This window comes from Cheilinus undulatus, linkage group 6 (genome assembly GCF_018320785.1).
Source record: "Cheilinus undulatus linkage group 6, ASM1832078v1, whole genome shotgun sequence".
Taxonomy (NCBI): Eukaryota; Metazoa; Chordata; class Actinopteri; order Labriformes; family Labridae; genus Cheilinus; species Cheilinus undulatus.
Genome location: NC_054870.1, coordinates 1478286 through 1504575, shown reverse-complemented (window position 1 = coordinate 1504575; position 26290 = coordinate 1478286). Strand labels below are relative to the sequence as shown.

The following is a 26290-nucleotide window of genomic DNA, read 5'->3' as shown; positions in this document are numbered from 1 at the left end:
GATAGGAACTACATTTTCAAATATACATCAGAAAAGATTGCCTCAAAGATAAGGGGACAAATATATATGAGAACTTGTAAGCCTTACCGGACTTCAGGTACAGGTAATCCTTTAACAATACAGTCTAATTGGACCTTGCTGCCCTCTGGAACTTCCCTGCTTTTCAGTTTTTGGATGAAAAACGGAGGCTCACAGACAGGATCTGCAGGATGAGGAGTTTCTGCCAAGGCTAAGCTGTCAGCCTCCATCTCTACCTCCTGGGGAAAGGTGTCACAGTTGTACGTTTCCATCCTGCAGTCTTTAAACTCCCTATGGCCAACTCTAGAGTCCAACTGGACCTTTGGTTGGTGGCTTACAAAACGGCTAGGTCGGTCTTTTTTCTCCTCTACAGGCGTGACGGAGCGCTCTCTGTTATCGTGACCAAGAGGAAAAACTGTCTCATCGTCTTTGCCCTTGCTCTGGTTTTTACTTCTGTAGGTTTTGCATGCCCTTGGTCGTACCCGTTTGGAGCTGTTGGCCTTAAAGAGAGAGGAGAGCTCCTCTATGAAGTCTGCCGCCTTGTTGAGGAACTCCTTCTTAGACTGTGTCTCAAGACCATATGGGGCATTCCGTACTGGCCTGTTAAAGTCATTTAATCCTTCCCTGGAGTCTCTGCTGTTACTGATTATGTTATCCGGCCTTGTGGACACTTTGAGCACCTTCCCATCAGATGCAAAATTTTCGCATGTTAGTGGCAGATCTTCATATTCAGGGACTAGCTGGGTGGAGGGCACAGTGGCAGGACCAGCCAAGGAAGTAGGACAGTGGCTGGTCAATGGAACATATGGGGGTTCATAGGAAGAATCCAAGGCTGGGGAGATGTTGGAGGGACTTAACGGTGTGATGGAGGCTTTGCGGTCTGTTCTCTCCTCTTGGGGCCCGTGTCCAATGGCTTGGCAGGCCAGGTTTACGCTCTTATCCAGCTCCTCTTGACTGAGGAAGGCTGAGAGGTCAGGGAATTGGGGATCACTGTGACCCAGAGAATCCTCCATCTTGCTTTTTAGTGACCCATACATCTGAAGGCGCGAGGAGGAAGAATCTGAGCAGTTCATCTCATTGTGCTGCTGGGATCGAGCCTCCACAAGATAACGCTCTCGTAAGAGTTGAGACAGTGATGGGGGCTCTTGCATGCTGTATGGAAAAAAAAAAGTCTCAGTAAAAATAAAACCTCAGATCAACTATTTGATGGAAGAATTATTTCTTCAATATCAGTTCTGTACACCTGCCAACTAAAACTGCATTACAACACAATGCCCACTGACAAAACAAAGTTAACAAAAAGCACACTTACAGACTGACCTATAAAAGGGTTTATCACCTAAAAAGGGTTTATCACCTAAAAAGGGTTTATCACCTAAAAAAGGGTTTATCACCTAAAAAGGGTATATATATGTACTTTTGTAAATTCCGGATCCACACTTGTCAATTACAAATTTCTTCATCAACTTTACCCCTCAAAAAGACCCTGATACAGTAATTGAATTTCAGACCTGTGCTTTAGAGTTACCTGAATGAGTAACTCTAAAGCACTCTGATGTTTTGGTCTCTCTGAGTCCCAAAGTGCCAGAAGAGCTTTTATTTAACAAGTACCTTAGCCCGCTTAATGTAAAACAAAACAGTGAGGAACACTGTGCTCCCTTTGGTAAAACGCCTCACCGCATATGCAGTTACACTCATTAGCTTATTACCATAACTTAAATCACTGCAGTGAAACGTCTCACCACATATGCAGTTATACTCATTGCTTATTACTGTTAACTTAAATCACTGCAGTAAAACGCCCCCCCCCATATGCACAGTTACACTCACTAGCTTATTACTGTAACTTAAATCACTGTAGTAAACCCCCCCCATATGCACAGTTACACTCATTGCTTATTACTGTAACTTAAATCACTGCAGTAAAACGCCCCCCCCATATGCACAGTTACACTCACTGCTTTTTACTGTAACTTAAATCACTGCAGTAAAACGCCCCCCTCATATGCACAGTTACACTCACTGCTTATTACTGTAACTCAAATCACTGCAGTGAAACGCCTCACCTCATATTTACAGTTACACTCACTGCTTTTTACTGTAACTTAAATCACTGCAGTAAAACGCCCCCCTCATATGCACAATTACACTCACTGCTTATTACTTTAACTCAAATCACTGCAGTAAAACGTCTCACCTCATATTTACAGTTACACTCATTGCTTTTGTTACTTAGATCACTGCAGTGAAACGCCCCCACCCCCATGCACAGTTACACTCACTAGCTTATTACTGTAACTTAAATCACTGCAGTAAAACGCCTCACCTCATATGTACAGTTACACTCATTGCTTTTTACTGTAACTTAGATCACTGCAGTGAAACGCCCCTCCATATGCACAGTTACACTCACTAGTTTATTACTGTAACTTAAATCACTCCAGTAAAACGCCTCACCTCATATATACAGTTACACTCACTGCTTCTTACTGTAACTTAAATCACTGCAGTAAAATGCCTCCCCTCATATGCATATTTGCACTTATTTATCTATTATTTCCCATACTCAAGTGCTGCAGGTAATTAACCTATTGTATATATCTCTAATACTGTAAGATTAAGGCTCTAAATGAGCTTTTCTACATCATGGAAATCTGCCCACATCCTTGCATATTTTATACTTCTGATCATGTCCAATCAGCATTCTTGCACTGTTTCCACATCTTGCAACCATACCATCAATGCACATAGACTTACATATACTACAAAAGAACACAAACAAGGGCTTGTATATATTTCAATCTTGTTTTTTAAAATACTGTTTCATTTCTATTTATTTTCTGTATTTAATGTTTAATTCCTGCATGTGGAGAGGAAAGCTAACCAGAGTCAAATTCCTTGTTGCATAAGCATACTTGGCCAATAAAGCTGATTCTGATTTAGATGTGGTGTTTCTGAAGGAACCATTCTTCATGTACTAAAAATCATAACTTCTTACAGTTTTTCTCAGTCGCTTTGGTATATTTCTCAGATCAGAATTGAAACTCCCAAAACTACTTGTTCAATCTTCACATCATTGTGTCACTTGTGCACATCAAAAAGGCAGTTTCTCATTTCTTTGAACAAGATGCAAATGCTTTGGTACATCCATGCAAAAGATTCCGTACAATCCTCTGCTGTTTCCTACATTATCAGTTGCTTATGTGACGTTGATCAAAATATATTACAATGGGTCTCTGCTGAATAGTCCCCAAAACATTTAGGCTTTATTTCCTCGCATAAGTCTTTACATGCAAAATGGCTGAACATGTTGTCATTAGGGACGCACCGAAAATTTTCGGCCGAAAATGGCCCAAAAGTGCATTTTCGGTTTTCGGCCAAAAGACTTTTACCACCAAAACAACAAGGCCGAAACACATGATGCAAGCAAAAACCGCGGCCAGCACGCGCTTGGATCAGTGGTTCTCAAATAGGGGTACGCGTACGTGAAGGCACTCCAGGGTGTACGCGAGATTCTAAAATACATGCCGGCTACTTAAGAAAAATAGCACCTTTCTTTGCACGTCAGGAGCGACACGATGTTGAGAGTATATTACGTACATTCTAAAATCACTTTCGTGCTGTGAATGTCTGCGGTGTGTTTTCTCTGTCCTCTGATAAACAGTGATATTTATTGAACCGGAAGATAAAAGGAGGTGTGTCCCTCTCTGTCCTTCACTCCGTGAGTAACGCAGCACTTTTACGCACAGCCAGGCTGTCAGTGCCGTTTTGTTTCACGGTTTCATTCACTGTGCCAGCCAAGTTTGTAAGAGGAGGGACTGACTTTTCATTCATTCTATGTCAAATATGATCAATAAGAGTTATAATATTGCACAGCTGAGGCTCGCGGTGAGAGGAGTTAACTCTCTCCACAGCGCACAGACTGGCTCACCTGTTTGTGTTCCAGACTGGTCAGAGGAGTCATTTAGCTGGTTTATCCGCAGCATTTAGAAGTCGTTTGTCTGAGGTCAGAGGAGACTGTGTTGGTGAATATTTCACTAAAGTCCCGTTAGTTTAGAAACAGCTCCAGCGGTGTGAGTTTCGCTCCAACAAGAGCACATGGTGGTGGTGGTGCCGATTTTTTAAGGCAGACAGAGGAACAAAAACGTCCTCCTCTCCAACACCACCTGATGTTTGATATTTCCTCATATCTGTCTGTATCACTGCTTGTGTTTTTGCCTCTTTTTTTTAGCCTGGTAGAGAGGGAGACAGGCAACAGGCAGCCCCACATGTCCACATGAGTGCAAATGTGCTACTTAAATATCCGCAGCAATGTTGCGCTGCGAAATGATGTTGTAGGTGTGGAAGCTTGCTTTGACTCGCTACAGGTTCTAAATGTAAATATTTTGTGTAAATAATTTGCATGAAAAAATTGCGTATGGAGTGTAAGGACCTTAAGTTTATAAACTGGAGTTCATATTTTGTAGGCTCTTAAATTTAATCACCCTAAAACCCCCTGAGTCTCCCCCATGGCAGAATGGTTTGATCCACACTGTCACATGCCTGTCAATCACTGTATTCACAACCTCTCCATTCATAAAAAGGTTTATGATTTATTTTTGTGAAGAAATGCTGATCTATAACTAAGCTCATGATTTCAGTTTGAGAAAAGAGAAGTCTTTTTTATAACTTGTTTATTATTTACAGGTTTTTGGTTCTTTGTAACTCTGTTTTTATTTCCAAATTGTTCCAGACAGACCACTGCAGCCGAGCAGAGTTTTGCAACTTCTGGGTTTAAAGCCTTTCCAGTCACTGTTTTCAATAGCTACATCAATTTGAATTCCCACATTTAGAGATGAGAAGATGTGCCATGACTTTAGTCATGCATTTTTATTATTTAAAATGTATGAAAAAAAATCTAATATTTTTAATTTGAAAGTGTTTATTATTTACAAAGTTTGATAAATCAGATGGCTGTCCCAGCACTCTTTAATGTCTTTCTTTTTGGCCAAAAAGCTTTGTACTGTTTAGAGAGTACATGACTGAAAAAAGGTTGAGAACCACGGATTTAATGTAAACATGATTGCGGTCAAGTTAAACATTTTATTTTGTATTTTATTTTATTTTATATTGTGTATCGTTGGAATGAAGTGCTTAATAAATATTTACATAATTTTGTAATTGATTTATTCTTTGAAGCATTAATAATAATTTTTGCAATTGCAGTTGATTTTAGTGAGGTTAGTACACAGCCATAGCCATAAATGCAATGGTACTAATAATTGACATAATAATTTCTTTCAGTGTTTCGGTTTTCAGCCTTGGTTTCCTCATTTTCGGTTTTCGGTTCCGGCCAAGAATTTTCATTTCGGTGCATGCCTAGTTGTCATAATATGTCAAGCATGTTTCTATACATTTCCATTAGACTTTTTCCCCTAAATCTGTCCTGAATTGGTAAATTGCTCCCAGGTGAATCTTGACTTTCTCTAACAAAGGAAAATGTGTGAAGCATTAGATCAGCCAATGATCAAGGAATTTGATTGAGGAGAATTTGATGATTGAGGAATTTTCTCAGCATGGAGATGGAAAGTATATGACTGTCAGCCACATACACAGATGACCCTTCTGGCTGCCATGGATGCAGTGTGTGATGACATCACAGCAGATACCTGCAGAGGTTGGATAAGACACTCTAAAAGATTCTTTCCAAGCTGCATCGCAAGTGAAGATATTTGCTGTGATGTGGATGAGAATTTGTGGCCCAACAGACAGGAACGTCAGGGGGCGTAGCAAGACTGCACTGTAATTCCTACAGCACTGCATGTACAGTTTTCCCAGAAGACTGTCCTATGTTCACATTTCTACTTTTGTTTTTTTGTTTTTCTTTGTGCTATGCAGTGCTGTCTTTTCCTTTCTGTATCACAATGACATGGTCTGTCAACAAATTACAGTACAAACAGTAAAATTGTAAATGTGAATCTAGTCCAGTCTCTTGCAATTAATCTCCCACATACACGAAGGTGTAACTTACAATTCACAATAACTGTCATCAAAACTTTAGCCATAGTTTACATCAGAACATCCTTCCAGAGTACAGTGGTATGCTGACAACATGACTAAGCAATTTGACTGTCTTATCCGTACACAATGACACCAGGACTTGTTATTCTGATGGCACTGACATGTTCATTGACACAGGTATTTACTTTTGAGAGATGAACTAAGGATTTTGAGCAAGAGACTGGCTTTTGCAGGTAATCCATAGTGTTTTGCTATTTGTACGAATTGTTTCGAGAAATGCACTTACTGTTTTGCAAATGTCAAGGATGATTCGGGAAATGTATCAAAGCGACTGAGAAAAACTGTAATATAATCTACAGCCATTGGAGGCCCTGGGGCCAGATTAGGCCCCCAAGGTCATTTTTGGTGGCCAGTATGTAGAATTTCTGCTCCTAAATATATAAATTCTATGAATTTACAAAGTGACCATTCCTATATTATATAATTTTTTAACTGAGGTCTTATCTCAGATGTTTCCTGAACCTCCACTGCCTCCTTCTCTGTACTAGTTCTGAGCATTGCTCCTTTAAGAAGGGCTCACTGGTTGTACCGGCCGGGAAGTAAGGAACAGAACAGATGGGTACAGACTATCTCAGGAATTTAGCGAGTTTTTTTGATAAAAATGAGCCACAAAACTTTCTGAGTTTTTTGAACTGTTAAATCCAGAACTCCTTTGTATTTTTGTCATTATTTTGCAGTGCAAGTGCACACAACTGATAGCCAAAGCCTGCTGGAAAACCCTCAAATATGGCTGGATTTAAAAAAAAAAAAAAATTGCAAAGAAGAGTGGGCCAAAAATTCCTCCATAGTGATGTGTGAGACTTATTGCCAGTTATTACAAATGCTTGCTTGCAGTTATTGCCACCAAGTGTGGCACAACCAGTTATTATGTTTAGGAAGGGGGTGAATTCACAGCGTTGTACACTCTCTCTCAGGCCCTTCATGGATGCTTCTTCAGGAAGTGGCCCCCATTCCAAACTAATGGAATAGCCCTGATCTATAGCGCCTAAAATTACAAACACTAATCCCACTGGATTCACAGATCTGTCTTTTCTAAAGCAAGACAAGTCTGATTCTGACTACATGTGAAATAAATAAATAAATCAGTAATTTACATGGTCTTAGATTTTTCCAGAAATTGTGTTGCATTGACCTGAAAACTGGATTTCCCATTCTCCATGAGAAAATATTGTTGAATGTCAAAACAGCATGTTCTTAACCACAAACATGGTGTGAAGGCGCTGCCAGTATTTATTGATTACACTGAAACCTCTAACAGGCGTGACCCTGTGGTAATCCCATATCATTTCTAATCTACAGATAATTTAGATTAAATGTCATATTAGGCGTTTTTTCATGAAATGTTTATTTATCAATGTGTGTTTTGTGTTTGTCCCATGCACTAAGTTACTCCTCAAAATGGTTTAGAATATTACTGCCAGTACTGTTTTATTTCTATACTATAAATAAATAAATCATCAAAAATATAACTAGAACTCTACATGTTTAATTAAACTACTCGATAAAAATAACACATCTACTACATTTGAAACAGAAACTCTGTTTATTTTCGTCTTTTCTCTAATATTGAAAGAGTGCCTGAGACTAGTGCTGACTGGATGTAAACACTAAAACACATTTATGTTTTACTTTAGTTCCTGCAAACACAAGATAAGAGTAAGTTATTGTATCCAGACATGAGATAGGGCGCACATATGCTACTGACACTCAAATCAGTGCAATTTAGAAGCGCAGTAATGCCCTTCCAACAGACCTGAGGCTGCAGCTGTTGTGTACATTAATCCTTTCAAAGAGACTACGAGCCCACCAAGTCATAGCTAAGAATAGCGACGGCTCATTTTACCGGAATAAAATCAACAAAAAGCAGCCCGTTACTCCGGTGCCCTGGTCATTATAAACATTTCATTACAAGCAACATTCTAATCAAACCTGGGGGAGAAACAGAGAAACAGCATGCAGAGATGTGTGGACGTGTTAGAATCATTCAGTCACACAGAAGCAGGCCTGACAACACTGAAGGTAGATTTCTGCTGCTCAGCTGTGGAGGCTAACGAACATTCTCTGAATAACTATTCAGTCAGGATGAACATCGAACATGAACACAGTAGCTCCTGTAAAACTGCTGCTATATCCTTAATCTGGAAGCACCTGTGCTTGAAGATGAAGATTCTTGGCTCTCGTGGTTGCTGCCACCTAGGGAAGTTTTGGTCACAGGAGGAAGCCCCGCGCACTTTTGTCGAATTAACCTTGAAGTTAAGGGAAATGTGGATCCGCGCCGCTGAAGCGACCTGTCACTAGAACCAGAGACAACACTGGTTAACACAGGGGTTCAGGTTATTTTGGGAAGGCCAGGCCCACGAGTCTGGGCGGCGTCCCTGCTCATTGGCCCGGGTCTAAATGTTGGAGAGGGATTCCTCCTTCACTGATTCGACGTCCAATTAGAGGGCCCCTCACAACTTTTACTCATTCAGGCTCAAACTGTCCACGTGTTGGATTAGACGGTGGTCTGTGTGGAACAGTGGCTTCACTAAAAAAACCCAGTCAGCAGAGATGTGGTAAACGATGACAGACAAGTCTGGTGCATTGGAGCAGGGGTTCTCAACGTTGGGGTCAGGACCCCATTGGGGGTCACAAGAGACTAAGAGGGGGTCTCCAGATGCCTTTTAAAAAGAGATTTTTTAAAATTACACAGTTGCCACTTTACACCAATTTTGCCAGTTTTAACCCATTTTTGCACTTTTTAATTCCCTTTTCACACTATTTATGCCCATTTTTGCCACTGCAACCCATTTTGCCTTCTTTCGGCTATTTTTCGCCATTCTTACATAATTTTTGCCACTTCTAACCCATTTTTGCTACTTTTAAAATTTCCCCACCTTTTCCACCATTTTCGGCCAATATTACCCCCTTGTTTGTTTGTTTTTTTTTTTTTTTCATTTTTAACCCATTTTAATCTTTTTTTTTTTTTTTCAACAAAATAGATTTACATTTTAAGAAGGTTAAATTCTACAAAAATTATTTTTAAAAAAGATATGTGTCTTTGATGAGTGGTTATTTTTTCAGGTTAAAAATAAAATATGGATATTACAGCTTAACTTTACAATAGACCATGATTTCATTGACCTCCATAGACCCCCAGTTTGGCTTGGTGCCACAAAGCTCTCCCATTTATCCCCCCTTATGTGCAGCCTGGTCTCCACATGACTATTCTAGAATGTTCATGGCTGTGTTCAACCACCTTCAGGTACGGTGGGGGTCCCCGGTCTCTGGCACCTTTATTTTGGGGTCACGGGCCGAAAAGGTTGAGCACCCCTGCTCTAGAGCATATGCACTCTCTAACCACTTAAAAAACGTTAGCAGCCAAATAACTAAACCAAGGTTTCTGCAGAAATCAGCCAGCCAAATTGAATGCTTTTTAATGTCATTTTAATGCTATACTGTAAAATTTTTACTGCCATGACCCTAAAGTAAAGAAAAATTACACAGGTTCGTTTTATGTAAAAATAAATAAATAAATAAAATAAAGATTTTTTTTTTTGGATGAAAACTGTCACTACAAATATCTCATCTTAAACATATCGGAGCTTATGGAGCTGAGAGAGAACTTCTATTACACTGGAGGGTGACCACTAGTTCCCTGTTAAGGCATGTGCCTTAGTTCGTTAGTTTTTGCTTCCATCTCTGACGCAATGTTTTTCAGTTCATTGCAGGGCTGTACGTTCACCTTTTTTTGCCTATAGTGCTGGTGCTACAGAGGTTGACAATCTTGTAGCACAGAACACAAAACCTGTAGCACAATATATAAAATGTTTGTTACATCTCTAAAACCAACATGTAACCAAAACATATGCTTAGTAAGTGAATGTACTTGAAAACAAAACCAGAACAGCCTAAATTACAGCCCTCATTAATGTCTACCAAAGCAAACAGTCAATCACAGACGTATTGTGTTCATCTTTTTTTTCTATTTTTGGCAGGACTGAAAGACAGCAGAAGTCTTTTTCTGTGTTCATCCGTATTACTTAAACTTTGGTGTGTTCTAGAGACTGAAGTATGTTTCTTTGTTCATCCTTAAAATGTGTTTCAAGGACTGAGGTGTTAGGTCTAATCTACATTTATATATTGGTATTGATGTCAGCTAAATTTGTAAATATCCTCATATTGTATAAACCCCAATATTGTGCGTTCCTAGTCAAACTAAGAAATATAGTAAAGTTTAATGTTCTTATGTGGGCCTTTTTAATGGATTTCTTGCAGGCCAATTCAAAAGGACCAAGGGCCACATTTGGCCCACGGGCCATAGTTTGGACACCCCTTGTATATTTACTGATACTCAGAGTAATAGGAAAATATTTGTAACATTAGTAGAAATTCATTAAACACTGTTAGAGTTTGGTCCATATTATCACACTGGGGTCTGATGTTTATAGAGCTAATGTAAATGAACAGACGCTCTTTTCTCTCTTACAGTGTAGTCATAACATCAGATTTATTGTAGTTCAACGTAATTTAAAAAAACTATATCCAAATCACGTCTTTACCCTAACAATACGCGCAAAGTTTATGCAGTGTGGGCTCCTCTCTCTCTCTCCCTCGTACACTGCTGTCTGTCTGTCTGTCCGTGTCATATCAGACCTGTATGCTACATTCAGACGCGTATTGTCTTGTTAACTAAACAGCAGCAGCTACGATATTAGTGGAGAAAAAAATGCATCGTTTTATACATTAATCTTTAATCAGAAGTTAGCGCAGACTGAGCGCTCTGTCCTCTCACTGACAGCCAACTCACTGCGACCGTCAGTGCGTAACTGGAGAGGACGAGGCTAACGGAGGAGTACGCTACTACACGTTTTTACCTTCGTCTAGCCTACGTGCCTGAAAATAAAACTTTGGATTATAGCAGCGCTCCTCTCCAACATGACACCTGTACTGCGTCTGCCCTGAGCCTGCCCCGTCTGTCAGAGCTGCAGCAGGTCAGTCTCTCACCATGGCGGAGCGTCGCCGCTTGCGCTCCAGACGCACACGATTGCGCATAATGAGAGGAAAAAACATTCCACTTGAGGCTAAAATGTACCAGAAATAAGAAATAAATGGACTGGGCTTTCTGGAAAACTACAGAAAGAATTTTTAATGACACCGAGAATCAAATTTAATGATTTTTAATGCCATTTAAGGCCTTAATTTTCGCAAAATCGATTCAAGGACCATTAATGCTTTTTAATGCCCCGCGGAAACCCTGTAAACAATTACCCTTTAACTTCATCTGCGTATCCCAGTTTAAGGGTTTACATGTTTAATTATTAGTAAAAACATTTCATGGTTTTAAACATCCTTCAGATCATTTCCCATCACTTGATTACCCCCAGAAAAAGGAATTAACACGTTTTTAAACTCACGATGCCGTTGATCACACTACAACCAACGGTGCACGGCCACAAGTTTGACTTTGAAGACGACCACAGCGCTGCACCAGAGCTGTGACGCTCAAGTATGCATGAGCCTAACATCAGTAGCAGGAGTTATCATCACTTATGGAACACAAAGCTTCTTCATGGTGATTAAATCAAAAGTGACGATTTACCCCAGGAGATGCTATTACCGTATTAGCGCCCACTCCTTCCCTGCACCAACGTGCAGCCAGGTTCATCCAATGTCAAAATCACAGAAATGAACAGAATAAAAGTTAATGCGCTCACTTAGGCAGGTCAGTGACCGCTCAGAAATATCACTGTAAGGAAAATGTAAAAAACATTTAACATCAATAAAGAGAATTTTATTTTGATCATTTGTTTACTTTTTTCAGCAATACAAAATCGATCAAATAGATGGCATCATGACCTCATTATTTTCCTCCAGCTTTACTCAGTGTGTGTGTGTGTGTGAGTGTGTGTGTGTGTGTGTGTGGGGGGTGTAAATTACAGATACAACATGTGAAACTAAGGCATATTTCCCATAGACAGTATAACAAGCTGCAATACAAGTTCTTGATTTGCTTGATCCACCAAAAGTCAACACCATATGAAAGTTTAGGGATGATTTAGTTCTTATCGACCAATCCTTTGAGAGGATCTCTGATCTGAACAGAAACAGTAAAGGCACTCTTCAGATAATAGAGAAGAAAGAACAACCTTAGCAGCACTGGAGATGGATGCATCATTGATGACTGCAGAAACTTTAATAGAAGTCATTGTGCTTTTTAAGTGCAATGAATTAAGCTGCTCCAAAACTGACATCATTTTCTGGTGTTAGCAGTGCAGGACCACCTGTCTGGGAGAGATGAGCTGACACACTGTCAGTATTGTAACTATTGCATTGATCCACCTAGTGATAAAGAGGCAGGAGGCACAGCAGTCGATCGGCAACACTTTGATGACCGTGACTCTGCTTTCAGGACTCATTGCTGGCTCGTTTGAGAGACTGGTCACCTCTGGGTAGAAACAAACAGAAAAAACATCAGTTACTTTGAGATAAGTGTGTGAGAATACATCTCTTTATATCTGTGTCCCTTTAAGAAGCCCAAAACACTGACCTTGGAAACCCATTCATTGAGAGTTCCATCTGTAACTTCTTGTCGTAAGCAGCATAATCAGAGAGCTGAGACTCCACAGCTGGTGGGTTGATTTGGGGAATAAACCCTGAGAAGAGAGCTGGGGCTAAGTTGGCCCACTCTGAAAGAGGAAAGACACTCAGTAAGTACACACTAGACCAGTGGTTCCCACCCTTTATTCCTTTGAGCCCACTTACTTGTATCTAAAAAGAGCTTGACCCCCCACACACCCCGAGCACCTACACAAAAAACGAGTGATACACTGAGGTCAAAACTGCTAACACCAGAAAATTAGGCTATTCTGCCTTTCAGCTGTAGAAAGCAGGGACCCCAGGTTAGACAGAGTGCATAGAACACACTACCATGGTTTTGTAACAGATTTAGGCAAGAAAATAATGATTGGACTAAAAGTTAAGACTAAAATGTGAGGACTTTTCATGGACTGAAACTAGACTAAAACTAAAAAGGGTAAAAATGACTAAAATGTGCCTAAAATTAAGATTAAAATTAAAAATAGCTGCCAACGTTAACACAGCATTCTAGGGGTGTACATCACCAGTTTCATCCTGATACCATACAATATCAATATTTTGGACAACAACACAATATTTTCCGATATCATGAATTTTTCCACCTTTACGGCTTTTATACCACATGCTGATGTTCAGCGGATACTGCACTGATCACACTCACCTTAAAGTTGTCTTTTTCTGGTGTTAACTATTTGTACCTGTCATTCTCCAGCAGCATCTGTCATCATTGTTGTAGTATTCTCCAAATAAACTACATGAAATGATTAAACAGCTGATTGTTGTTTTGAATTTGTCATTTTGTGTCCTTGGAGAGTATGATAACTGCTTCAGATTACTTTGGTTTCCCTTCTCATCTAACGGCTGCAGCTCATTAATTTGGAACAGAGTAATGACGTTTTGACTGGAACTACTTCAAAAGTCTTAAATCAAAGGCGAATGGACACCCTCCAGTGTATTCACCAAGACCAAGGTATAACAGACTCACAACTCTTTGCAATCTACAACCGATCTTTAAAAGGGCTGTGCCCCTTAAGGGGATTTTCAGTAACTGCTAATTGCTATAAATCTTTACATTCATTTGACTGCCTTCTTATAAAAAAGTAACTTGTTATATTATCTTGATGAATTTAAACAACATTAAATCAAACAGTTCTAAAGGCTTACAGCAGAGATAAGGACGATGAACACACTCACCTGGTCTAAGGCTATAGAGGCCTTTAACCACACTGGCCATTGTTGATGGCTGCACTTGAAATGGCATGGAATGAGCTTCAATCAGCAGAGCTAAAACATAAATGATAAATAATGTTTCAGAAACCCTTCAAACTGGAATCAAGGGTTCAGGTGATGTACCTCATAAGATTGGAGAGGAACAAAACAAAAATGATTCCTGGATACAATCACAAGTAAGAATAACTTTTCAAAAATTAAGCAATACACTTACGCATCAATGTTTCCAAATGCTTTTCTGCAACATAATCAGAAAAAAGCTTCATCAGATCCTTCTTTAGGTCTCTGTTTAGCTTGGACTCAATGTAGAACTTGTTCTGAAAGGTTCAAAAAGAAAGGCACATATTTATGCAGGATGGTGAATACAAGCAAGACCTAAGTCTGCTGGTTACGTTAACTCAATTTTCTGTTATTTTAAAAATCTATTTCTCATATCAGACTGATGAAAGTATGCCTACCAAGTACATAAATACCGGAACTATACACTGAAGAGACGAGGTGTACTGGGTCAGCGCACTGTTGAAGTTCTCAATGACATTCCCTGGTGGGCTGGCCTGAATAACATTGACATTTTATCTTTCCTGTGTATTCTGAATAATCATTTCATTGTAAAATGGAATCACAGACATAAAAAGAAATCTACTTACTTCTAGATGGGTGGAAACCTGCTGCAGATGAGCTGTTACTTTTATTATCAAATCATTATAGAGCATCTCTGAGTGCTGCTGACAAACACACTTGTAGACGTAACTAAAAACAAAAAACAAGACAAAGACAAATCACTGTTAAACTGTTTCTTGTTTTCTAAATAAAAATGTTTTTGATTGCAAAATCAGATGGTTCAAACATTATCCTGCCAGATCTTAGTGTGGTGTTTTTTCCCAGTCTGATCTGGAAGACAATCAGGCTCACTGCTACTTGAGGCTGTAAATATATAACATGCTCACTTAAAATCAGAAATCCTATTATGTGGGGGGACACCCAGGACAGCTGGGGAGCTACTAGTTGGATTGTTACATGGAAACAATTCATACCTAATCAGGAGGCCAGCTGACTAGGGGAGGTTCCCAAAGGTTTCCTGCCGGGTCCTCTTTGGCAGAGGGAAGGAGTTTGGTTCTCCATTCTATACCTACCATGTTGCAGGCAAAGCCAATTCAGAATTACACTTGTCATATGAATATATGATTATCTTTCCCTCATAGCATCAACCTGGGAGACAAATGTGACCTTTATCTGGCAACTTAGGCTGAGTTGTGGCGTGGTAAAACGAATGAGAGCCAAAGATTAACCACATACGCTTTACCCTACTTTCAAACTTTAGGAGAGTTTCTCCTCTGGGAAACTTAAGTGTGGTATATACAATGCTGTGGTAAAGTATTTGCCCCCTTTCTGATTTCTGATCTTTTTTGCATATTTAAGTGTCTTCAGATCATCAATCCAATTTTTATATCTCACACAGACAACCCAAGTAAAAACAAAGTTTCTAAATGATGATTTTATTTATGTAGGGGGAAAAATTAAAAACCTATCTGTTTAATTAACTGTGGTTAATCACAGTTAACTCATGATTTAACAAGGGGGGCAATTACTTTTCACACAGGGCCAGATAGGTTTGGATTTTTTCCCCCTTAAAAAAATAAATAATCATCCAGACACTGCGTTTTTTTATTTACTTGGGTTGTCGCTGTGAAATACAAAAATTGGTTAGATGATGTGGAACATTTACTAGTAACTGTGATAAATATGCAAAAAAAAAATCATGAATCAAAAAGGGGGCAAATACTTTTTCATGGCACTGTACTTCATGGCAGACATGGGCTTACTAATACTTAAAAGGATGCATGAGTCATTTATTTTTAAGAGTTCTTACTGAAATCTCTCATGGGAAAAACCTAGCCTAAGCTGTTCATTTGTAAATACTCCACTGTTTTTGTCTTACCTATATATCTGAGCGTAGGAAACAGAGATGTGGTCTGTTGGATTGTGAACCAAAAGACGATCAATTGCCTTTTCGAGGTTTGGCCAGTGGTTTTTCCGGTAGTCTTCTACAGCCATAGCATTGAGAACTGGGTAGGAAACAGCAGAGAACAGGCAGGTTTTCTATGTGCCTCACATTTCTCCTGACGATCTAAACAATCAGAGTGCATTCATGATCAAGCAGCTTGTAAACAGGATGTCAGGCCCTGCGGTCACCATGTTTTAGACCAACTTACGGAATTTTGAGGGAGAATCGACGGTAAATTTCCCCTCGACTGCGGACGAAGGAGCCGGGTTATGGGGCTCTCTGACTTTGTTGCCTGCACAGTTAGAGTCTTTCAGATTTTTCAGTCCCTGACCGTCAGTAAACACTGGTCCTCGCCTACATCCCGGTTTTTCTCCTGGTAGACTGAGAGGCTCCGGGGCTGTCATTCCGTCCGTCGCCGGGCTGCTGGAGACAACTCTGGCGCTAAGACTCGCACAGTAGTTGTGGTTGTGGTCGTCTCTTACGTCTAAGGTGTCATCTTCCATCACATCCATAATCATTATTCCTAAAACGTGCACGCCTAGCTAAACCACATCAACATTGTTTCGATAATGGTTGCAGTTCACGCCAGATTTCCCCTTCTTTCGGTCCAACTTCTTCATCCTCGTTTATGGCGGGGGCAAAACGCTGACAGGTGCATTTGCGCCACCTAGTGGACTGGAGTGTGGGTCAGACCAGTAACTTACTAAAGTACCTTAACTACAGTGGTTAACCCTTAAATGCACAGAACAGTGATACTCACCGTGTGGCTCTGTCTTAATTACCTCCGCCAAGGAGGTTATGTGATCGGCAGGGTTTGTTTGTTTGTTTGTTAGCAACATACTTTACTTGTTTGTTTTTACATTTTTTTTGCCACTTTTAATCAATTTCTGCTGTTTTTAGACCATTTGTATCACTTCTTTTAGCCACTTTTCGACCGTTTGATACTTTCATCCCACTTTCTTCCCTTTTCATGAGTTTTAGCCACTTTTGTCCTGCTTCTTTGCAATTTTTAAAAAACCCATTTTTGCTTCCTTTTGCCATTAAATGCCACTTTCACCACATTTTCCCAACTTTTCACAGCTTGTGCTCTCAATTTCTGCTCAACCCCCCCCCCCTTTTTTGCCACTTTTAATCCATTTCTGCTGTTTTAAGTATATTTTAACCACTTCTTTGAGTCACTTTTTGACCATTTTGGCCACTTTTATCCCACTTTTGCCCCCTTTAACAAGTCTTAGTCACTTTTACCCTACTTCTTTGATATTTTTCGCCCATTTAAGCAGCTTTTTTGCCATTAAATGCCACTTTTACCCAATTTTCCCACCTTTTTATAGCATTTTTGCCCATTTTACTCACTTTTGAACATTTGGATTGTGGCTCTTGCGATGGCATTTTTCAACAATTTGGCTCTTTGGTTGAGCAGGGTTGAGTAACTAGCATAGAAGTTACTACAGCGATTTAAAAGCCAATATCTTGCATATGCATGGGTTTGGATGGTATAGTTGCACACCAGTCACAACAGTAGACTTTAGTTCAGTGTTACTCAACCCTGCTCAACTAAAGAGCCAAATTATTGAAAAATACCTTTACATGAGCCACTGTCTATTGTTACTATAGGTTACAGTGGGAAAAAATTAGTAAGAGTAGGAAAAAATTGTCATAAATAGATAAAATGTGGCAAAAATTGGTTGGAAAGGGTCAAAAATAAAGAGAAAAAGTTTCAAAATGAGTGAGAAGTGACAAAAAAAATGGGTTACAGGTGGCAAAATTGGTCAAAACTGGCAAAAGAAGTGGAAAAAATGAGTGAAAAGGGACTACCATGGGCAAAAAAGCAACAGAGTGGCAAAAATGGGGCGAAAGGTGGCAAAAAATGAGCAGAAAAGGGGAAAATTTTCAAATTGCAAAATACAGGATAAAAAGGGCAAAAACTGGATGGAAAGGGGCAAAAATGGGCAAGAAGTGGCAAAAACGAATGAAAAGTGACTAAAATGAGCAAAAAAGCAGCAAAAAGATGGGAAAATGGGCAAAAAGCAGCAAAGATTGGCATAAACGGTATAAAGTAGAATTTGATTGCAAGAAGCAAGATAGGGGAGATAGAAAATGGCAAAAACAAGTAGCAAAAATGCACTGAAAGCAGCAGAGATTGATGTGGAAAAAATGAAAGGGGGAAATATTGCAAATAAGGGTAATGAAAATATACAGACAAAAATAAAGGCTGACAATTAAAGCCTACTGTTAAAGTGTGGGAAACAAACTGATTGATGCGGCTTGCAGTGGATAATTTCTGAGATCAAAGTTTCCCCTTTTTAAGGATTTCTGTGGGTACAATATTTTAAGACTTAAGAGCCACAAATCATCACTAAAGAGCCACATGTGTATCACACGCTGAGTATCTCTGCCCTGGTGTATCATCCTGTACACTGTCTACTAGTGATTGGTTTGAAGAGGAAATAAATGCAGATACAATGACAAAGTCAGGTATGCCACGTTCCTCTGGAATCTCCATAAAATCCTTCTATTCCAGGATATCCTTGCAGGTTAAAAAAATATTGCAACATCAAGCAACACCTGAGGAGTTGGGCCACTGTCAAATTTTCGAAATATTGATTTTAGATTGGGAAAAAATTAAAATGATTCATCTGTCCACTAAAGTGGACATCATGCACCATTAGCAATATATAAACTACAATTCAATCTAATTACAGTGACATTTGTTCTTCAAAAGACTTCATCTGTACTAATTTTGTTGGCTGAAATTAAATGTATAAAAGTTATTAGATTGCAACCAGCTGTTTTTCGTTTATCTTCATATTTTGTAGTGCTCAGAGTGTGAAGGCCTGACAGTGGAGCAAATACCATCTGAGTCAAGTGAGAAGGATGTTAGTGACAGTGATGAAAAGTGGCTGCCAGAGGAAGAAGGATTAACTAATGCTGGCAGAAGTCAAAGTGGAGCTGTGGATGCTGAAGGAGCCAGGGATGCTGAGGAAGAACCCCAAGATCTGCTTTGGCCCTGGGGATCACTGGCCCCAGCTCATCAAAGCCAAAAATATAAACAGGTGCCATGATGCTGAATACACCTGAAAAACAAAGCACATCTGTATGCAGTGTTTCAATGACTCTGTGCCCTGTATGCTTTTCATGCTGCATGCTTTCATGTTTCACATGAGATAGTCATCTCTTCTGAGGTCTCTCTGCAAAGCCAATGAGACAAGCATGCTGACAACAGTCTTAGCAGCCATGATAATACATCTGGGTAAAATGAAGACGCTTACACGTTGATAAGAGTTTGCATGAGAGAGCTGGAAAATAACGAAGTATGGATTCCAATAAGCAGAAGGAGGTTTATTGAGCTGTACTTCAATGAACTTCTGACACAAGTGTCTGAACAAGGGTTTTCAGTTCTGCACATGAAAAGAAGGATGACAGTCTCAGTGAACATTTCACGCGTTTGCTGATAAACCACTAGTCTGGATATGATAGGATCTTGTTTTCATTGTTCCCCATTCTAAGTTCAGAGGTTCTAATGAGATTTAGCAGACTGAAACAGAGAAATCTCTGATTGAATTAATAGTTGAAAAATACACACAAAAATGTGTATGTTACAGTTTTCTGGGATTTGGGTTGAAAAAGTTAGAATTCAAATCTTGTTTTCATGCCTAACAAATAAAAACCATGGAAAACCAAGGATTTCATAATTCATCCATGAACAGGTTAAATTGATTTGATCAGTCAGTCTTTATCTGTGTAGTGCTGATTTATAATCAATTATCTCAAGACACAAAGAGGGACGAGCTTGGATGTCGCTTACTCCCGACATTAATCACAGTATTTTATTTTTTTTTTATGCGTCTGCACATTTAGGGGGTTTCCAAAATGTTGTTATGTGCAGAAATTGCATTTATTGGTTAACTCTTTGGGCGCCAGAGTTTTTGCAAGAAAATATTCAAATTTGATATCAAGATTTCAAAGGGCTGTAGCTTGAAAGTGGTTAGAGATAAAGGCATATTGTAAATGAGAAAGATCTTCAGAATGACCCGAAGTTTGTGATGGGAGTAAATTCACTCATTTAATTTGCATATTCTGATGTCACCAGGCGGCCCCCACCGCCACTGGCTGTGAGTTTTCTCCCACGGCTTCTAACATGGCTGCCCCTACCTCCGTGGTGTTTTGATCACCCCACCACGTCCCCTCCCTCCTTGGCCACGGTATGTGCCGCTTGTGGACTATCACGGTGCACAGACGCGCTGTGGGAGCCACAGGCTCACCGTCAGACTCACCCATAGTTTCATTGGACGACTGAACGTCATGTCAGAGGATGAATATTCCCCTATTCCTCCCGGCATTGTGAGTATTCTCGCTCTCTTTCTCTCTGTTACACTCCGACTACAATCATCGCTTCCTCGTCTCCTCAAACGGGGATGGCTCTTTCAAAACTCTCTCTCCAAAACTTTGAATAGAAACCCACAAATGCTGCTGGGATTGAAGTTAGTCATGTCCGCCATCTCCTGGTGTAAAGTATTAACAATTAGGCACCATATTTGCAGCTAGAGCCCGTTTAATTCAGCAATATTGCTTGTCGCAATTTTGCAACTTTGGCGTTTAAAGGGTTAATATTAATCCTAGATATGACATATTTCAATTTTCTGAATCTCAATAGAAAAAACACTCTAAACATAAAAGTGAACGTATTTTCAAAATATATTTAATGAAACTATCTGAATATTCAATTTTGGCCTCTTTTTAAAATATTTTTCACATAAATATGGTACATGTAAATAAATGATAAATAGAAATATCAATATATATTTATAATTCATCCATTTATTAATTCTAATACACAAATTTAAATAAGTTAAGTTTGCATCTATTCAAAAAAGTTCTATTTAGAATACATGTCCATATTTAAATTCCTGGAGTTAACAAAGGCTATTTGTTTTCTAGATGTTCAGTGTAGAATATTAAACTTTAACATCTCAGCTTAGTTGTAATGGTTTGTAAATCAGAGTGTCTTAAATCTCTGCGCAATCATATTTATATACCGCAAACAAGCCGAGCAGGCAAAGACATCAGGTACAAAAAGACAGGGGGTCACCAGATGCCTTAAAAGCAAAACAAAACAAAACAAAACAAAACAAAACAAAACAAAACAAAAAAATCTTGCAACTCTCTGCCTGTTGTTGGCTCTGTTGGTCCAGTATTGCCACTATTAACCCCTTTTATCACTTTTTAAGCCCCACTTCACAATTTGATATGCCATTTTTTGCCAGTTCCTGAATTTTTCTGCCTCAGCTGACCCTTTTTTGCCAATTTATATCAATTTTCATCCCATTTCACCAAATTTCCACCTATTTTTTTGCCACTTTAATGTAATTTCAGCCACTTTTGAATCCAATTTTACCACTTGATATGCCCATTTTTGCCACTTTAATCCATTTTTTGCAACTTTTTGTTTTCCAATTGTTGACATCTCTAAGCCATTTCTGCTACTTTTAAAATCTAATTTCTCCACCTTTCCCACCATTTTTTTTATGTTGCCATTATTAACTAATTTTAGCTATTTTTTTTTACATCTTTAAAAGAGGGCTACTCACTACACAAATGAATTAAAAATTGTTTCCTTGAAAAGAATGGTTATTATTCAGGTAAAATCTAAAATACCACAGCTTAACTTTACAATGGACCATAATTTTGCTGACCCCCAGTTTGGCTGGGCCCCAGAAAGCTCTCCCATTTTTAACCCCTCATGGGCAACCACCATCAGGTACAGTGGAGGTGGACCTTTGGACCTTTATTTTGGGGGTTGTGGACTGAAAAGATTGAGAAGCACTGGTCTAGACTGATTTCCAGTGGTCTCCCTTAAAGTTTCCTATTTTTATGTGACATTTGAACACATCACAACATAGAGAATACAGTCGGCTAATTTACTGAAGTTACAGTTACCTGAACACCTCATATTTTCAGTCTTTCAGCTAAAGTTCTCTAACTTCCATTTTGCTGATTCCACCACATATGTCTACTTGGTTTAAGGGCGCTTTCTCATTAGGCCCAGTTGTTTAAAACTGCTCCTCGGCGTGATTCCTCCCCCTCCCCCTTAAAATTACTTTCAAGAATGCCAGCAACTTTGCTCTTCATATCTGTTCATCTACTACAGCTCAGAGGATTAAATGGGCTCGTGCTGTGCAGATACAGCGGTTTTTGAGGTGACAAGAGACTTTTATTGCATTTGCACCTCCTCTCACTGACTCCAACTTGTGTCCATCTGTAAGGTGAGTCACAACAGACCATTTGTTGGCTGGATTCTGATGATTTCTGCCCTTTATTGAGAAAAAATTGTGAACAAACTGCCGCACTGTTGAAAGAAGTTTAGTTTTTACGATGATGTCATAAAGCTGATACGGCGCTCTGTCCCGTATCCGAGTGCGGTTGCATTCACATCTCATCTGAACCTTGCTAGAGTCCACTTGAATTGTGCCCGAGACCACCTCCCCAAGTGGGCCCGGGCCCGGTGTCCAGGGGCGGTTCGTTTGCATTTACACTACCCAAATGAACTGGACTTAGGGCTCAAGTGCACTCGGATCCAGGACTGGGGCCCTAGTGTGAAAGCCACCTAATATTTTTAACAAAAAAGACTGCTTTAAAGTTCAAGAACACTTTTCAGCATTTATCTGAGCAGCTGAAGAAGAAAACTGTCCTGAAGCAGCTGAAGAGAGTGGTATGAGTTGAAGATACAACATTCTGGTTTAATGTGATGCACAATACTGATGTGCTATTATATTCCCTTTGCAAGAACTGATGTATTTTTTACCTTAAAATGATGTTATGTCATAGAGCCTGCCAGACTCCATAGCAGTATCAATAAGATAAAAGGTTATTGATTTTCGGTTTTCCAAAAACAGAGAACCTGGTATTGATCCCCATCGACGCAGCACAGCATTACCAACGCAGCTCACAGAGACGCCGTCAGCACACAGAGACGCCGTCAGCACACAGAGACGCCGTCAGCACACAGAGACGCCGTCAGCACACAGAGGCGCCGTCAGCACACAGAGCACAGAGCAGTGCCACGTCAGTACAGTGCAGCACGCTGGACTACTTTGCAATTGTTTTAATTATCACCTTTTACGACTATTTCTTTTAAATGCTTTGGTTTTAAATCAGCTAATTTTCTCAAAGTTTTCTCATAGTTTTAAAACCCGCTGATGGACTTTTAATGGACTTTTAAAATCTCTGAGCTTAAAGACAGTTGCCCCTTGTCTTGTTGGTCAGTATTTTAACTTTACATAAACTAAGTTTTATGAAATCATGCCTCTGCTTACCTCGCCCTCCAATTGTGCAAAGTGCAAACAACAAAGTCGGGAGATTAAGGAACTTCATGAGAGGATCTCTATTTTGCACCAAATCCGAGCAGCAGAGGATTATATGCAGCAGAGGATCATATGGAGTCGCTGGTGACGTTTGGCCCAGTGCCAACTACCTCTGACAGCGCTGGAAGCCTGGACGCCACTGTTCCCTGGTACAGCACTGCACAAACGCAGACAGACAACCCATGGCTCCATCTGGGTGCGAGGCCAACGGGCTCTTTCTGCTCCACTTTACTACCTCCACCAGTGCCTCAGGTGGGAATTAAGGAAAAGTCTCCTCTTTGTTCCACGCCTTCCGTGAGTCAGCCCTGGATCTCTGTTGGCAAAGGTGTATGGCACAGGTCTCAACCCGTCACCCAGACACCCTCTGCTGGCTAACAGATTCAGCATACTAGATGAATCAGAGTTTCCTCCCCTGGTCGGGAACTACCATCCTCCGTCAGCGGCACCACACACCATTGCGCACCGCTCTTCACCACCGCGGGCTTTCAGGACGGAAGAAAGGCCAGTGCGCACTTGGTCCCCGGCAAATTTTACTGCTAGACCGTCCAGCAACAGGTCCCGGTGACTACACAGAGATATCCGGATGCTATCCGGGGAGCAACACTGAGTGGAGCCACAAAACTGAGCGTGGGCAAAGGGTCCCCCCAATTATCGTCCTCTTCATGTCTCATTGTGGGATCATCTATGGTACGGAATATTACTATAGCGAAGGTGACTACCTTTTGTTACCCAGGGGGGCTCAGGTAAGCCACATTAACTCTTTATTACCTGACCTGCTCAAAGAGCATCCCGCTGCAGCATCCATTGTGATACATATTGGATCAAATGACATAAAATCCCAGCAATCAGAGACACTCAAACACGGTTGTATTAAGCTTATTGACACTGTGCTGGACAGCGGTAGGCAGTGCGTTCTCTGGCCCCATACTGTCACCATGTTTTGGAGATGTAAACTTTAGCAGTCTTCGACAGCTACATGTGTGGCTCAAAGGATACTGTTTTAACCATGGCGTCCCGTTTGTTGACAACTTCGGTGGCTTTTGGGGTGAAGTGGACTTATTTGCCCGTGATGGTCGACATTTAAATAAAAAAGGCGTAACTCTTTTAACATGTAATATGGACCTGACACTGAAGTCGTGCAGTTACTGTGTGTCACCTCAGGCTCACCGTGGATGACTGTTCATATTGCGCCTTCTCTCATACATAAACTGTCTGTTCCAAATAGTACTGCCATTCCAGTAATAATCTCATCAAGACTCAATCAAAACGGACTGTTGCAACTCCCAATTTAAATTCTTTCTCTCAAGCCTCCTCCTCCCTTACCTGTGCTGAACTCCAGATCACCTTCTCTCTGCCATGATAATCCTAGTACTTTTAAATCAAGAAAAGGGTTAGGATTGATTCCCCTGAACATCAGAAGCTTGTGTAAACAAGAAAAACCAGATCACTTAAACATACTGGTGTCAGAAGCAGACCCTGGTGTTTTAGTAATATCAGAAACCTGGCTGAGAAAGGGCATAAGTGATTCTGATGTAGCAATTGTGGATTATAATTTATTTAGAATAGACAGAGCAGGTAAGGGTGGAGGTGTTGCCATTTATGTAAAAAGTCGTTATAGTGTATCTGTTTTGAATGCCGTCAGTTTACCTAAATGTTTTGAATTTATTGCCTTGAATGTTCAATGTAGGCACAACAATTCTATTGTGGTAGGATGAGTGTATAGGCCTCCTTCTGCTGACCCATACTCTTTAGTTAAACTGAGGGATCCTCTTTGTTGCTATGCTCATAATGAATGTATAATTCTGGGTGATTTTAATCAATGCCTCTGATGATCTAAAGTTGTTATGTAATGATCTAAATATTTCACAACTTATCACTGACCCCACAAGACCCAACCCTAAAGACTATCCCAGATCTACCTTGATCAATGTTATACTGACCAACAGGACTGATAAAACTGTAGCCTCTGGTGTGTTTGATCAAGGGATAAGTGATCACTGCCCAACAGCTTGTATTAGAGGTACCCATTTGCAGAAAAGTAAATCAAAAATGGTTTTAAAAAAGAATTTTAATGAAGAAGCTTTTATAAATGACCTCTGCTGTAGCAGCATTGGGCTCACTTCTGAAATCATTGATGTTGATATAGCATTTAATTATTTCTCCAATAGTTTCCTATCAATAGTTAATAAACATGCACCTTTCAAAAAGCTAAGAATTAAAGATAGATCTGTCCAATCTATTTAAATTAAGAAATAAAGCTTGGTCTCTTGCTCGACACTCAGGAGGCCCATCAGATTGGTGTGCCTTTAGGCAGTTTAGGAATAAGTGCACTGCTTACGTGTGGACAGCCAAATCAGATTTTTATATTGAGTTAATCCAGCGCTCACAATCGGACCCAGCAAAATTTTGGAGAATAGTACATTCTTTTAAAAATAAAAATTTGAATTTGTTGCCGACACATATCAAATATAAATATCAGATCAGATGGATATCTGTATGGCTTTTAATGAACATTTTATTGCTGCTGGTCATTTATTTAATGATAATAATGCAGGACCAGTATCTACAACTGACACTTGTAAAAACAACAACAGCCATACTCCTCAGTTCACACTACAGCCCTTCTCTTCATATGAGGTAGCCATTGCACTGCAATCTATCAATCCCAGGAAATCAACAGGAGCAGATAATCTGGACCCATTCTTCCTAAAGCTTTCATCTCCATTCATCTTTGAGCAAATTACCTACATTTTTTAATCTATCAGAATCTTCTAGTGTATTCCCCTCTATCTGGAAATCTGCTCAAGTGACCCCTCTATATGAGAGCGGAGATACTGCCGACCCTAGCAATTACTGTCCAATATTCCAACTATCCTGTCTGTCAAAAGTCCTGGAATCACTGGTTAACAAACAACTCAAAACATTTCTGTCCGTTCATTCTGTTCTAAGCCCCCATCAATCTGGATTTAGAGCCAAGCACAGCACCACTTCTGCTTCTACTTTAATAATTAATACTATTGTTTCTGACGTTGATAAG

General features: G+C 39.9%; 2 protein-coding genes across 4 annotated transcripts in view; both read right to left on the bottom strand.

Annotated features, from left to right (window-relative positions):
• Positions 1-8373, bottom strand: part of mypn (myopalladin) — a 64462-nt gene extending 56089 nt beyond the window's left edge. For all 3 annotated transcript variants that reach the window (XM_041789020.1, XM_041789022.1, XM_041789021.1), the window contains exons 1-2: positions 8227-8373; positions 88-1170 (exon numbers count right to left, since the gene is read on the bottom strand). In XM_041789020.1, coding sequence (XP_041644954.1) covers positions 88-1169 — 1082 coding nt within the window. In that variant the 5' untranslated portion in view covers position 1170; positions 8227-8373. The remainder of the gene's footprint in view (positions 1-87; positions 1171-8226) is intronic.
• A 3470-nt stretch (positions 8374-11843) lies between these two features.
• On the bottom strand, positions 11844-16530 carry cacul1 (CDK2 associated cullin domain 1). Its single transcript, XM_041788888.1, has 8 exons — positions 16101-16530; positions 15827-15953; positions 14535-14637; positions 14346-14441; positions 14102-14204; positions 13852-13941; positions 12608-12746; positions 11844-12505 (listed from the first exon to the last, which is right to left on the bottom strand). The coding sequence occupies exons 1-8, from the start codon at positions 16408-16410 to the stop codon at positions 12466-12468; spliced, it is 1008 nt and encodes a 335-aa protein (XP_041644822.1). The 5' UTR covers positions 16411-16530; the 3' UTR covers positions 11844-12465.
• Between the last annotated feature and the right edge of the window lie 9760 nt (positions 16531-26290).

Bases quoted from the DNA above. Each gene is read 5' to 3' on its own strand.
- cacul1 (XM_041788888.1), bottom strand. From the start codon at position 16,410: ATGATTATGGATGTGATGGAAGATGACACCTTAGACGTAAGAGACGAC. The intron at 14,638-15,826 runs GTAAGACAAAAA...TTTTGTTTTTAG, and splicing joins TCCTACGCTCAGATATATAG to TTACGTCTACAAGTGTGTTT. The intron at 13,942-14,101 runs GTAAGTGTATTG...TTTATGTTTTAG, and splicing joins GCATTTGGAAACATTGATGC to CTCTGCTGATTGAAGCTCAT.